This window comes from Hippocampus guttulatus, chromosome 13, assembly GCF_054856545.1.
Source record: "Hippocampus guttulatus isolate MCC_2025c chromosome 13, RoL_Hgut_1.0, whole genome shotgun sequence".
Taxonomy (NCBI): Eukaryota; Metazoa; Chordata; class Actinopteri; order Syngnathiformes; family Syngnathidae; genus Hippocampus; species Hippocampus guttulatus.
The window spans coordinates 2,866,064-2,881,321 of record NC_141273.1 but is presented as its reverse complement, the minus strand read 5'-3'; the positions used below and the strand labels follow the sequence as shown (position 1 = coordinate 2,881,321).

The window sequence follows — 15,258 nt, the reverse complement described above, 5'->3', positions numbered from 1 at the left end:
CCAGGTAGCTTTAAATACTGTATGTGTATATATATATATATATATATATTTTTTTTTTTTCGCTGAATAAATAAATTCACCATTTAAAAACTTGGTTTACAGAGGTTATCTTTGTGTGCTATTTACATTTGTTTGATGATTTTGGACATTTTATTGTGGAAACTATGCAAAAAAAAATTGAAAAGAGGTCAAATATTTCAATCAACAGTGACGTTCCCTCTGGGTCGTCTCTGCAGGTGCAAACACTATCAGAAACACAGACCTACATTTACAACTTGAATGAAGTGGAAATAATTAATTTACAACAGTTTTTTGTCTTAATTTCATTGTGTATGTCTTTGCCGCGCGGCTTCCAGTCCGTTGTGGGTTCATTTTTTATTTTTTGGGTCAGTCAGATTTGGTTCAGCTACTATCGCTTCTGATTAGTTCAGCTCTATGTGCGGCCGAAGGTTGATTTACGATGGAGGATGATATCAGGCCATGATTGAAAATTCACTTTCAAGGCCTACGTTTCAAGAAAAACCAGAATTATGAGGCTGTTTCACCCAATACTGCTTTGCGGAGTGGCTTGTTTTCAATCTGGATTATGTGATAGTGGACAATGTAGCATACGCAATATGGTAGGAGCTTCTGCATTTGTGACTATGAGGTTTTTTCTTTTTTTTTGTGTTCATATTGATAAAAACATTACTGTGAAGTGTACTTTGCAATCAACAAATAGTTGATGTTATTGCTATAAAGAGTAACTGTTTTTTTTTCTTTTGGTAATATGCTAAAATATGTGAAATGCTCATCTTTAATGCCACACATCAGACTCTTTCTGTCAGGTGTCTGAATGAAGTCCAGACAGAATGAGGATTCCAAAAGCATAGACACAGATATGAAGTTTTGATCAAAAAGATATTCATCAACAAAACGCAAGACTGACAGAGTACAACTCACGACGCTGGTAACAAAGAGCCAGGATAAGGCGAGGACAAACAAAAAGCACTTGCAAAAGGCATGGAACAAGATGAACGTAAATTGCTTATCAGCTTAAAGGACAAGAGACTCCCAATACACGATGAACACAAACCGAGAATATATAACAAGACAGACTTAAAAGAACCAAATACAGTAATACCTCGGTTTTCGACCATAATCCATTCCAGACGGCTGTTTGAAAACCGATTTGTTCGAAAACCGAAACCAAAAATCTTTATTGAACACTTCTGCTCACAATGGAACGCTACTGACTGCACTATGAACAAGTGAGGCAGAATCTATGAGGCAAAAAATGTCTAGGGACATCTAGAAAATAAGCACCGGGAGGCAGACTCGTTAGCAAGGCTAATAATCTGACAGTCAGTTGTCGGGTGGCCTGTCTTTTAAAGCAGACAGGTAACGAGGCCAGATTTGAGACAGGTGCAGTTGTGAGGGAACGCCCACTCTCCAGCTGGAGACTGCAAGCAAACAAGACAGGATCATGACACTTTCGTATCAATGACTGTGGGTGAGAGTGCTTGGAAGGGAGACTATACAGACAATCGTCTGTGAATTTGAAAAGGGGGTTTTAGGAACATTTTAGTCATGCACTCTGCAGTGTGAACCTAGCCCTAGTTATCTATTGTATTTTTGAGGGGGTCGGGTTGGGTGGGGGAAATATTGTGAGATGTTGGCATTGTTAAGAAGTATATTACATCACTAAATAATCGGGGGCAAGAAAGTCCAGTTCCTCAAGAGCCATGTCCTGCCTGTTTTAGATCTCTCTCTACTTAACACACCTGATTCAAACGATCAACTCATCAGCAAGCTCTGTAGGAGCCAGAAACGATCATGATCAATTGAATCAGGTGTGTTGGAGTAGGGAGAGATCTAAAACAAGGAGGATATGCCTCTTGAGGACATCTGGGTTTTCCTATCTCTGGCCCACTGAAGGCCCAGGTTCAAAACAAAGTGCCCATCACGGTTTTCCAAGGTATTGTTTATGTAAGGAAGCAATAAAATCGTGCAGGCCTTAAACCATTTGCGAATGGTAAATGATTAATTTAAGGGACTTCTGAAAGGATTTCAAATGTATTTAAAAAAAAAAAAAACAACAGCCATACGGAAGGAGCCATGGAGTTCAAATCATCTCTCTAATAACTAGTGACCCCAACGTGATTCTCTCATAGCAAAGGTCACACTCTACTCCTGTTTCCCTTGAGGATTTCGATCCACTGTCACCCCCGGCCCCCCCTTAAGCCACCCACGCTATATCTCCACATGAACATTCCCACCTACCTGCTTGAGCTTGAAACCCCTGCAGAGCAGGAGTGTATTCTCAGGAGCGCATCCACTCCACCCCCCCCCCCTTTCCTGCTCTTCTTCCTCCGTCCCCAACACCATTCTATCCCCCCCCACACACACACAAACAAACACACACAAACGCACAACCCCACGCCTCCATGGAATTACTTCCATCTGGCCTACTTTCCGCCCTCGCTGTATATCAAGTTGTACATTGCATGTTGTTTTTCTCTAACACCTTCAAATGTTCATCTTCCGAATGCTCTGTTGTCTTTTCTACCTTTGGGTCATCCGGCTTACCTTTATCTCTGGAATATCTGTCCTTCCGCTTTCTCTAGTCTTCCCATCTCCAATCAGTAATATTCTGCCACATCAACAACATCAAAACACATATTTGGGATACACTTTTAGATAGAACGGGCAGGATTGTGTGTCGTGATTTGTACCTGTGTCATTATATAAGCAGTTGAGGTCATAGTGTCATTCTGAGATGCGATTTGATTGCCTGCTTCTGTTATTTTAATCTGACTTTGGTTAGCTAAATAAAATCCAACTACAATATGTGTCAATAATTTATAAAACATAGATTTTCTTTTCTTTTTTTTTTTATTATGATCCTGGAGGAATTAAATTACTCTCTCACACCTCCTCACTTATTATTGCCACAATTTCTGCTCTGTAAATCGTATGTCAAATATAGTAGCGGCACAATAAACACCACAACTAAGTGGCCTCATCGAAGGCATACACAAAATTTACATCATTCCTTCATTCATCGTCCGAACCGCTTTATCCTCACTAGGGTCGCGGGGGGTGCTGGAGCCTATCCCAGCTGTCTCCGGGCAGTAGGCGGGGGACACCCCGAATTGGTTGCAAGCCAATCAGAGAATTTACATCATTTAGAACATATATTTATTTACCTCAGGTATTAAAAAAGTTTTTTTTTCTAAAATGAAATACATTTGCGATTGCTCAGAAAGATGGTCATGAGTGCCGCCATTTATGTCTTGAGCCTAATTATTCGTAATATCATTGAGTTTTTAGAATCCACGGTTTAGGACCATTACCGCCGCCATGGCCACTAAGTGCCATTTCCCCCAAATAGGGGGCAAAAGGTTCCGTTGGTCCCAAAAAATAAAAAACCCTCTCATGAACAGTGCAGTGGGACAAAAAGGCCCGCAACACTGTCAGCGAAGCATGATTGATGTAATTACAATTACTGCCTCGAGAAATACCACGATAACCAAACCATTGCATCACTGTCTTCATTTGAAATCTCACGTTTTCAGCTTCATGTCTGCCGTGAGCTGCTTTGGTTTTTTTCGAGATCTGTTCAATGTGACATCAAGGCACAATTGCTCATAAAACATCTTGAGAATCGGGATAAAAAGATGCCAACACTAGTGATCAGATGCAACTTATAGCAACTGTAATGAGAATAAACATGCGGCAGCCAATCATTCACACCCTGTATCACATAATTCATGTCATGTTCCACATACTTGACTCACCCTTTGTGGCCAGAAGCTCCAGCATTCCACTCTTTGCAAAATGCACAGACAACGAAGGCCACGACATGCTAACAGTGACACAATTATTAGTGGCACTTGGCCACACTCACTCTTATGACTTGTTTCAGTGAAATATGATCTGCTTGCACATATATCAAAGACACATCCATTAGTCATATTGTACTTGTTCCAAAGAAGTTGGATTTTGGCTGGGTTCTCATCTCCATCAATGGTGTATTTGACAAACGGTTAAATTTACTGCTATAAACGGAACATAATCGTCTGCATTTTTTTTTTCCGGCAAGATAAGACACAGCATTTGTGGTTTAATTTACTAGATATACAGCCAAGAATCATATCCCATGGATAGCATCGTAAAATTATGCAACAGGTTCAGTTGAAAGGAATTTTTGTTTTTCCAAACATCGTAAAAAGATCATGTCATAGTACGTGTTGGGGGAAAAAAAGTACATTAGAGCTTCTCTATTATAGGTTACTCGTACCTACTAAAACGATTGATGGCCAACTTGAAAATTAAAACACTTGAATGTATTTTTTTTTCCCCTGACCATTTCACCGCAAAATGAATTGGTTTGCTATCCCCCCCCCCCCCTCCCTTCCCCCAAAAAGCATGTTTTTTAGGAAAAAGAGAAGCTTTTTATTCCACAGTGATGTACTAGTTACGACCAAATTTTTAACAACAAACCTGTTTTTGTCACCGACTGATTACTGGGCAGTTCTTCAGTCTACTTTAACTTTTTTATGTTCTTGTGCCACACCCTTTGTAATTACACATGCCATCAAACAAAGAACCACAACATACACTATTTTTTTTTTTTTTTGGTTTGTCAGCACACTCCTCAAACAGAACTTAGGACTTGAGTGTTAAGGTGTGTTGAGGTCCACACCATGGCGTCGAGGTGGTGCATGTGCGTTCTCTAATCCACTGCACATTGTTTTCATGACAGATTTAATCCTTGGCATTGACGACAGCTATGAGCCAGCATGGTTAATCATCCACCAAACTTGTCACACCACAGTGTAAAGTCAAACTATGAGATGAGGGTTTGTTCAGAATGAGTGCTTGGGAGAAAGGGAGACAAGCAGAGGAAAAGGCGGATAAATACTTCAGATGAGGACGTTAGGTCCTCTTGCATATGCGTGCCATTTGGGTTATGATGATTTGTGCTTGCCCAGGCATGTTTTGTACTTTGAGGTCGAGGGTGCAGGATTGTCATGGCCCCTGGAGTGCACCCCCGCCCTACTCCTCCCCGCCCCGGCAGTGGCAGCACCACCACATCATTAGTAGTTGTGTGCGCAACTTTCTTTCTCAATCTAAAACATTTCATGTCAAGGAATGGGCCGTTTTGGCAGCTCCCACCTTGACCTTGATGATAGCAGAAGTCTATGTATCTATGTCAAACCGCCAAAGGGCTGACTCAAACAAAGGCTAGGTCCGACAAGTATCATTTAACATGCTGTAACATTCTGTCTCCATTGTCGAACACAGAAGCGAATGTGGTGTCAGTATGCCCGCAGAAGCTAAGATGTGACTATGTCCGCAAACCACGGCTAAAAAAAAAAAAAAAAAGGACAGCCATGATGTTTTTCCACCATCCATTTCAATTATATTAATTGCAGTCAACACATTTCTTTAATCGCCAAAAGAATCAATGAAGGGTTTGGCTTGACACCTTTTTTTTAGTGAAGGCCCAGAAACCTGTTAGTGACAATGTAACATCCAAAAGGGCAGGAGTGAAGTTCAAACAATCTGCTGAGGCCTTCAGGAAGAAAAGTCTAGAGCAAGGGTGTTTTTCACTGACCCAGTCAATTTTCAGACTTTAACTTTGAGTGTGCATATTCCCAGTTGAAAAGGAAACTTAACCCCAAAACAAACAACTGCAAAAGGCTAAATACACACGAAACACGAAATATTAACAAGTGTAAAATATATGCTTATGTGTAAATATAGGGGTGTTCACACGGCAAGATTTGGTCCGGTGCTATGACGGGGCTGCCCCAGTAGAGCGTTCACACGTGCAAATTAGCTACGGCATAGCCCCGGAAAACAGCTTACACCGGACCAAATTTGATCCACCTCAGGGAGGTGGTTTAAAAATTTGCTCCAGAGCAAATGCTCGTTAGCGAAGCAGCACCGGTGTAAATTTGCACATGTGAACGCAACTGGGTTAAATTTGCTCCAGAGCAAATGCTTGTGAAGAGTTTACGTACGGCGAGAATGCGTTGCTTTCGTGCTCTGTCGGACCTCCGCCATGTGTTTGTTTAATAACGACGTAAGACTTGGCTGGTAACATCTTTCCTTTTGTAGAAGACTGGACTGTCTCGGAGTTGTTTGTGTAGTTTGTTCATTTGTTGTGTGTTCACAACCCCCCGCTCCCCATATAATTTATTTTGTGATTTCCTCTCTTGATTTTCTGTGTGGCGCATTACGTGTTTACTTTTCTGAGTGTCATTGAAGTCATCGTTGATTTACGTTTTCGGGGGCGGTCACTCTCGAGCAGAAGGCACGAGAAGGAGAAGGATGTGCCTGTCCAGTAGTCGCTTGAGTTGTGTATACGTTTTAAAAAGAACCAACACGACAGCTCATTTGTTTTCTGTCGTTTTGCCCCGCTGCAGAAACTGCCGTGTGAACGCAAGTGGGGCTGCACCGACGCTGTGCCGGTGCAGACACGCTCAGCGGCTTTGTACGTGTGAACGCTCCACACAATTTGCTGCGGTGCAAAATATATCGCAACAAAATACATCGGTGCAGCGCCGGAGCAAATGTGTGCCGTGTGAACACCCCTATATATTTGTGTGTGTGAGTGTGCGTGTGCGTGTGTGTGTGTGCGTGGGCGTGAATGTGAGTGTGTGTGTGTGTGTACCATGATTCTACCTTTAGCCATGATGTGATGCGGGTTTCTAGCTAAGGTAAGATATTTTCAACTAAAAAGAAAAAATGTTTTAGTTACTGTAGGTACAGAGGTTTCGCGCATTCGGAAATCAATCTGAGGCCATAACGCCTCGATTGAGAGTACGTATTTGTTCGGCGAGTCAGCTGCACGCTCCCTTTCCACTGATTGCACAAATGCAGCCAATGTTGACAAGCAATCAGCAGCCCGTGCCTGAACTCTTTGCTTTCCTTGTACTCTTTGACACTTCTTCTGTAGAGCACTCTCAATAAATGAATGGCACATTTGAACAACACATGAGTTTCTGAACTGTTGGAGTGAAGCACTGCACGAAGGGTATTTCCGAACCCAAACCACAATTAGGAAAGAGGGATTTCAGAGAGCAAGTTTTTGGTCTCAGTTTTTGTGAATGAAATTTCACCCCAAAAATGTGACTTTTCTCCAGTATGATTTAAACCTGGAGAACCCAAGAACCTTTTTCTTCTTTGGAAAATGATGAATTATCCATTAAATGACTGCTATATGTTCACTGAAGACCAAAATATGTTGTTTCAAATATTCAATGCTTTAATCCTAATTTAGGATTAGGGCCAAATTTGACCCTTTGGGATTTAAGGGCAGCATTCGAGGAGCAGAATTTATAGGGGCCAAATTTGACCCCGTGGGTTCTCCAGGGTTTTAAATGTTTTTTTTTTCTTCCTTTGCTTTTTCAAAAATATATATTATTAGAACGACGTACAGGACGAAAGATGAGTCAATTTACGTTTTTGTATTTTAGGGTTGTCTGTTTCGGTTCTTTTGCTCACTTGAAAGTCTTATCTCATAATTATCTGTATTCAGCACCCATGTGTTTTCAGTTCACTTGAATGGTTGTGTGTGCCTAGTGATTGGGACTTGCAGCCAGTCCAATGTGTACCCTGCTTCTTGTCCAAAGTCTTCTGCTTGCCTCTGATCCAAAACAGGTAAAAGTGGAAGCAGACGTGACGATGGAATATGAATTAATTCTACTTTTGATTGAGAATAATGGCATCCCTTGATTTGTTAGAAATATGGTTTTACCTTACTTCCTGTTGTTGCATGTTTAGAGGAGGAACATGAACAGCAGATGTGCACTCGGTACGCATTACTTCCAAATAATGAGAAACCATTATTTACCGGGACACAGAACAGCATGTCCTCATTTAGGGACAGACATTCCAGACGGGTCAGACTAAACATTGAAATTCACTTGCAATTTTCACTTTCAAATAACTGTGACATGATACTGTACATTTATGTTTCCGGTTCTAAATATACCTCGTAACAGTCATTTGTTTTACATTATTTGCAAAAGTATGTGGTTACTTGCTCCTGAAAAAATGGGAATGTTACATACGCAGAAATGATACTCTGTTTTGATCGAATCTCGGGCAGTTGTGAATATACACAGCTTCACTTTAATCATTTTTGTAGAAATCACATTTTATATCCAGAAACAGTTTACTCCTTCCTTTTATGATTTCATGTTGGAATTTTCTCATTGGCAATTTCTCGTGATAAAGAATGTCATTCATATACTTTACTGGGTGTACTCTGAGCTGGCCTAGGAGCTGGAGATGTCCTTGCACAATTGTGCTGTCAGTCAAGCCAGCCCATTACATCAGGCATGACATTTAAAGTTGGGCGAAGAAGGCGGACAGTCCCTTTACCTCCTCCGTTCCCTGCAGTCGAGCGCCTGTGTTGCCTGTGCGGATGAATGTGTTTTTGTGTGTTTTGACTTTGGCCAGGCTTGGTCTGGCATAAGGACAGCTGTCACATCTCCAGCCTGTCACTTGAGACACAGAGGAGATGCCAGAGGCCAGGGCATCAGGAGACACAGGGACGGACGCGGAGGAAAGAGAACTCTGCCTTTGTGTATGTGCAGCCATGTGTCCGAAAGAGTAACGGGGGATGGAAGACGTGGGGTGGCGGCCGTGAAGGAGTTGACCGGGAGGCACCCTCTAACCTTGATGTCCGCAGAGTGCGGCGCATTATTCACCCACCACTTTCTTAAATCTAGCCCTTGAGTAATTGAGTCACATTCTCTCAGGGCAGGTAGTAAATATTTCTTTAACGTCTGACCATCTCCCCTGAAGGACGCCTTATTTTTTTTTCCTCGCAATCCGCTGACCGGGTGCTCACTCCTCATTACTTTCCAAAGAAAAGTTTGCCTTCATTAAGCTTGTGCCTGTGGAGTTGAACCTTTTTTTTTCTTTTGGTTTGTTTGCTAACATTTTACATTAGCATGCAGCTGGTGTCCTCCTGTATATTTGGTTCATAGGACTCAAAGGACACCTGTTATGCATTTTTTTGGGGAGGGGGGGGGTTGTTTTAATATCTCTGTCAGTGCATTTCCATTCACCTATTTTTATTCAAATTTTCTAGAATTGCAAGAATAAATACTAGAAATTCGGGAAAAAAAGGCCAAAATTATCCAAAAAGAAAATGCACGTTTTGGAAACGGGTTTTGTGAATAAATGATGACAGGACTGGGTACCACATCTCACGTTTTGACCAGATATTACGTCACACATCGGTATAGTAGTGAGAAAATGGCAGTAGACCATAAAGTAAGGTATGACTGATGATACAAGTAAATTGAAATATTTCTGGAGTTAATAAAAGAAGCGAACATAACCGCGGGAACGCCCCTACGTTCCTTTGCAGACGGAGAGCAACGCGGGCGTCTACGACAGTATTCTTAAACACATAAACGATCTTCTTTGTTGTCTCCTTTTCATGACGGCTTGCTATGCGGTGATTGCTGACAAAATTGTGACCACAGTTGTTCCAAACCACGAAAGCTTGATCAGCAGTCTGTCCATGATCACTTTTGTTGACAGTCAGCCGAGTGTCTTGTGGCCTAGAGACGCACTCATCTGACGTCGTCTCTTGGCGCACTCTCCTCTCCGCTCAATATTTGCAAAATACTAACAAATGGAAACGGGAATAAGTGGCATGTTGGTTTTACATATTTTGCCAAATTGTGTGTTTAAAAAATCAAACTATGTCTTGTTATGACACCCTTGAGAATGTTTATTTCAAGCCCCTTTATTTGTTTCAGTTTTGATGGTTATAGCAGAAAATGACTTGATCCGTGTATTTGTTTAGATTTGTGTTTAGTTTTGTTTTACAGTACTTTCTTGTGGTTTATGTCTTGGCCTCTTACACTTGATCTGACATGATTGTCAGAATCATTATTGTTCACATTATTGAACTTAACACGATTCGCTTTGTACAGTTTACGCAGAAGAAGGGATGGCTTGATACCACTTTTTGATACCTGATACCGATTCCAACACTGCAGCCTCGAGGATCAGCCGATTTCGATACTAGACCTAGACAATTCTTTTTTTCCTCCAAAAGTTGTTAATAATGTGTTTGTGATTTGCTTGATCCTAAGATCGACAAACACCATGTTCACTATACAACAACTGCTCACGAGACGAAAAAACATGCTCATTTGTGCATGTCGTGCAAATTGAATTTGAGTATGTATGACATGAATAAAAAAAAGAAATACCGATCGATACCAACGCAACTATTTTGGCCTGGATCGGACTCGATACTGTTCCTGTGGATCAGATCTCGGACCATCAGAACACAGATAAACACGGTGCTAAAATGCTGTTGCCACAACTATATTATTCGATCCAGGTGTTACATCAGCAGAACGTTTTTCTACAGTAATTAAGAACTTTGACATCTCTCCAAAAGTCAATGGCATTGTTATTTAAAAGTTTCTTGGCTTTAGAGTCAACCCTCATAGTCTGCTGACTTTTACAAATGAAACATTCAATATTATGATAAATGCTTGTATCTTGCGTTAGTTTTTTGTTTTTATCCTCAAATACATATACAGGGATGACGTGCCAAAGATTCACAGTGCAGAGGTACCGGGTTCGATTCCAGCTCCGGCCTCCCTGTGTGGAGTTTGCATGTTCTCCCCGGGCCTGCGTGGGTTTTCTCCGGGTGCTCCGGTTTCCTCCCACATTCCAAAAACATGCATGGCAGGTTGATTGGACGCTCTAAATTGTCCCTAGGTGTGAGTGTGGGCGTGGATGGTTGTTCGTCTCTGTGTGCCCTGCGATTGGCTGGCAACTGATTCAGGGTGTCCCCCGCCTGCTGCCCGAAGACGGCTGGGATAGGCTCCAGCACCTCCCGCGACCCTAGTGAGGATCAAGCGGTTCGGAAAATGGATGGATGGATGGACGTGCCAAAGAGTTGCTAGTCACTTGATTAATTTACAGCACTGCAAGAGGAGCATGGATGTAAATATTATACCAAAAATACAAAGAATTACGCAATGATGTATTTAAAACAACCATGTAGTCCCCACTAGCATATGATGAGAAACACCCGTGCCACGTTGGCTATCAACTAGCATCTATGTGGCAAGTATTGTCAGCCTTTAAGCAATGAATAGCTGAACATAAATGGTGCAGCAATACATGCAGCCAATATAACAATACTCACGTGCATATATTTTTTATCTTCTGTGAAGAGTGATGAACCTCACTGTCATACTGAAAAGTGAGACAGGAGCTGATTCTCCAGCATAGCAGTGTATATCCCCATGTTTGTCCTATACTGCTGCCAGGTGGCCAAGGCGCACACGCCAGGATGAGCAGCAAGCGTGTGCACTTGAAGGGAGAAAATGTGACAAAAACGGTGTGATTCTTTTTAATTGTATGTGGGCAAGTTTTGCTTCCATACACGATACATTAGAAAGGAATAGAAAGAATCACGGGTATTTTTTTTGCTTGTGTACAGCACTCACGCGATATAACTTGTGGCAGCTCTTTGCTGTCTGTTGGAACGAGATGAGTCTGAATCATCCCATGAAAAGGCTCTCCCCCCAGCAGCTTCCTTGTTCTGACCGGATTGTGTGATAGTCCCAAGAAGGCTGGCCCATGTTCTTTCTCTGGCCCTCTCACCTTCCTGTTAGTTCTCATCCATCTGTGTTCCCTGTCCCAGTAGAAAAATAAGCCTCTCTTAAATCACCTTAAAAGACAAGAACAAGACTTGACAGCTACAAACTGGAGCAAAATAATCTTCTCCCAAACCACACAGACCACAGCAGCCCCATATCTTCATGCCTGTTCCTATCTGTCCCATATCGTCAGCGGCAGAAGCCGCCGGCGCTGCTGTGAGACACAGAGCAGCCCTTGTTTACTGATGCAGACTATATTGATGTGAGCTGATTTCATCAGGCGACACTTTTGGATGCCACATACCCTGCCATCTTTCACTGCCGCTTTTCTACTCCCTATGTTTTGGGTTTTTTGTTGTTGTTGTTGTTGTTTTTTTTGCCCCAAATGTATTTCCTGCGACAAGGCGGACTCTTTCCGTCAAGTATATGTATATATATGATATTTTTTACAGAAAAAAAAAACCTTTGGCCGCTACTTTTTTGCTTGCTTTGACCACTACAACTTTAAAGGCCATATTTACAGTAGGCATTTTGACATGGTAAACTAACGGATGGACAAACAAACCTGATGTGTCTGCCTTGGTGGAAGTCTCTGTTGGGGAAAAAAACAACACAACACAACACAACTTTGGTGGGGACTCTTATATAATTCTAATGGTTAATAATACTTTCTGAAAACATTTTTTTAAGTGTTTTCATTAATGATTATCGTGGTCCTGAAGGCTGTCTATTATGCTGACCTTTTTTCAGGAACCCTGAAGATTATATTTTCAGTCCGCCTTTTTCCCAATCGACTTCACATCATACTTTTTCACTAAATAATTTTTTTTTCTTCCGCCAATCAATCGTCAAGTATATTTTTCCTCAAGTTCAAGATGAGTTCGGGTTTTTTTGTGATTAGCAGACCAAAATCTGACCAATTAGCTCACGGGTCTGATCACATTGGAAGCCCTTTTGCGACAAACTGGTTGAACTGTGCCTCCATCCATCATGTATGGTGGTTAGATTTCTCCTCACCATGGCAAACAGCAGCAATTATAACAAATGGATGAGTTCAAACCATCTGTAAGACATTTGATTATCACTGCAGAGCCTTTGACAAGGGAGGGAGAGAGCCCATAATATTTGATGTGAAATTGCACTAATGACAGCGCCTGAGAAGTGGCCATGCTCTAGGAAATATATCACTCAAGGAGAAAGTCGAACCTCTGAGAGGCAGATGAAGACTTTTGCACGCAGCTCCGGGTGGCCTCTGTAAGCATCTCACACATGACTTGATTGGTGCTCCGAGTCATCAGCTCAGCCTCATGTTGCAGATGTTGAAATTAATGTAGCGTGAAGCAAAACAGATGTTTCTTCTGGTGTCTTTCCTCTTCTCCCTCCTGCAGCAATGATATTTTAGGACTTGAACAATTGTTGGGTTCAATGACATTATTGTCTGTATTTGTTGAATTTTTTTCCCCCCCCCCACTGAGTCGCGAAAGAAGCTTTTTATTTTTATTCTTTATAGAACATCAGCCACGTCTTTTTGATTAATATTATGAGGTCATACAAAAGTGGTCTCACCCATTTGGTTCAACCGGACAACGTGTACCGGTAATTGCAATTACTTGATGTCAAAGACATCAGAACCTTTCACGTATTACTTTTTTTTTTCGCACACTAACAATCAGGGGCAGTATTTGAGTTTTCCAAAATCTCCTCTGCCTGCATCACATGATCCATGACAGAAATGACCAACGTAATTTGGTGGCTTGATGATGAAGTTCTGTGTCTGTGAGTGAAAATCTTCTTAAACACTCTTTTTTTTTTTTTTTCTTATCAAGCCCTCCCAACTGCATGATAATTAAAAACCCTATGTCATTGGTACCTGTACTGAAGGAGGGTGGGCTGAGCAGTGTTTCATTTTCACGAGACAGAACTGTAACCAAAAAAAAACCGAATCATTTTAGCCAGGGATTTTAAGTGTGCTGTCTTGATTCTTCAAGTATTTCCGTAATTTCAAAAACCTTTCATGAAGAAGACACCTGGGAACTGTTGTAAATTAAAAAAGTGTAACTGCATAATGTCTCGGTTACCACACAGAAGTCCAGTGTCAGTCCAGGTTATTCAAAAGTTCCCTTATATTTTATTTTTCTATGCCTAGGACACAGCATTGGACCCTGGAGAAGATGTGGCTCTTCTCTCTGTGAGCTTTGAGGATGCTGAGGCTACTCAAGTCTTCCCCAAACTCTACCTTTCTCCAAGCATTGAACAGTAAGTACACAATTTGCAGCCAGAGCCAATGTGCTTGTATTCTGGCTCGCGATATCGAATTGCACTTTCGGGCGTAAGTCCAGAGCAACGGTGAGTGACGTAAGGAAGCAGATCCAAGCAGGGTGCAACTGGTGGAAGAAAGTGTCGGTGTGATCTATGACACAAGAGACTCTGCTGGGATGAAGGGACAGGCCAGTCACTGATGTGCGGCTTCGAGAATTTGACACCGAAGAGACAACAGGAAGCCGAGTGAACTGCTAGAGGCGGATGGGTAAAGATGTTGAGATTCTTTTTAGGAGTGACCAGGTTGAATAGATTAGAAGTCAGCTCATGAGAAGGGACAGCCAAGGTTAGATGAGACAGCGTTAGAGAGAGTAGACTAAGATGATTTGGACAAATTCAGAGGAGACATGGTGAGTATATTGTTGGAAGGATGATGAGGATTGAGATGCCAGGCAAGACAGCTGATGTGGTGATACAGTAAAAGACATGAATGCAGTTGGTGTTAGAAGGATGGTTTAGATAGGCTTTGCTAAAAAAAAATTAATAATAATTATTAAAAAAAAAAAAAAAAAAAAAAAAGATGATGTGCGGTGTTGACCACAAATGGGACAAGCCGAAAGGGAAAGAAGATGAATCCTGGAATTATTCTGTCATGTACAGTTGCAAGAAAAAGCATGTAAACTCTCTAAATACCCGAATACCACTTTAAGAGAGATTCTCAACAAATTGAGAAAGTTCAGCGCTCTCGCAACTCTCCTTGGGCGAGGCCATCCTTGCAAGATGACTGCAAAAGCACAGTCATCGCAGTGCAAGAATGGTCAAAAGGTGAAGAAGAAAAAAAATCCCAGTGTCAGCTAAGAGAGTTTAAACTGAAATCTCTGGCACTAGAACACACTATTGACACGTATTCAAGTAAGACACGAAATAAAAATGGATCTTTTCGGAAGACACCCCGGGAGCAATCGCTGTCTTAACAACTATTGCTGCAGGGTTGAAGTTAGCAGAAGGGAACCTGAATTTTCCACAGCGCTGCTGCAACTACTGCTGATGCGCAGATGAACCAAAGTTGTAAGGAAAGAGGAAGGAACATGCAACGCAACATGTAGGTTGTGTGCGTGTATTTTGGAGGTTGAGGGGGCAGTACGTACCTTGAGAGGCTGAGGAAGAGGGGAGGTCAGCCAAAGGTGACTGCACTTACTGTTGCTTTGGTATAAAGTTGATTATTTGTGGAGGAGTAGATGTTTGGTTTTAAATTAGGGCTATGTACCAGATCATGGCAAAAAGTCCCATCCCCAACTCCAGACTTGGCAGTCAGTTTTTTTCGACAAATGCATAGTTAGCATTGTAAATTTAAAGT

The 15,258-nt window shown here is 41.7% G+C and overlaps 1 protein-coding gene across 2 annotated transcripts in view; it reads left to right on the top strand.

Annotated features, from left to right (window-relative positions):
• The window catches only part of babam2 (BRISC and BRCA1 A complex member 2), an 84,389-nt gene that overhangs the window by 42,759 nt on the left and 26,372 nt on the right, over positions 1 to 15,258 (top strand). For both annotated transcript variants that reach the window (XM_086127690.1, XM_086127691.1), the window contains exon 7: positions 13,789 to 13,898. In XM_086127690.1, coding sequence (XP_085983816.1) covers positions 13,789 to 13,898 — 110 coding nt within the window. The remainder of the gene's footprint in view (positions 1 to 13,788; positions 13,899 to 15,258) is intronic.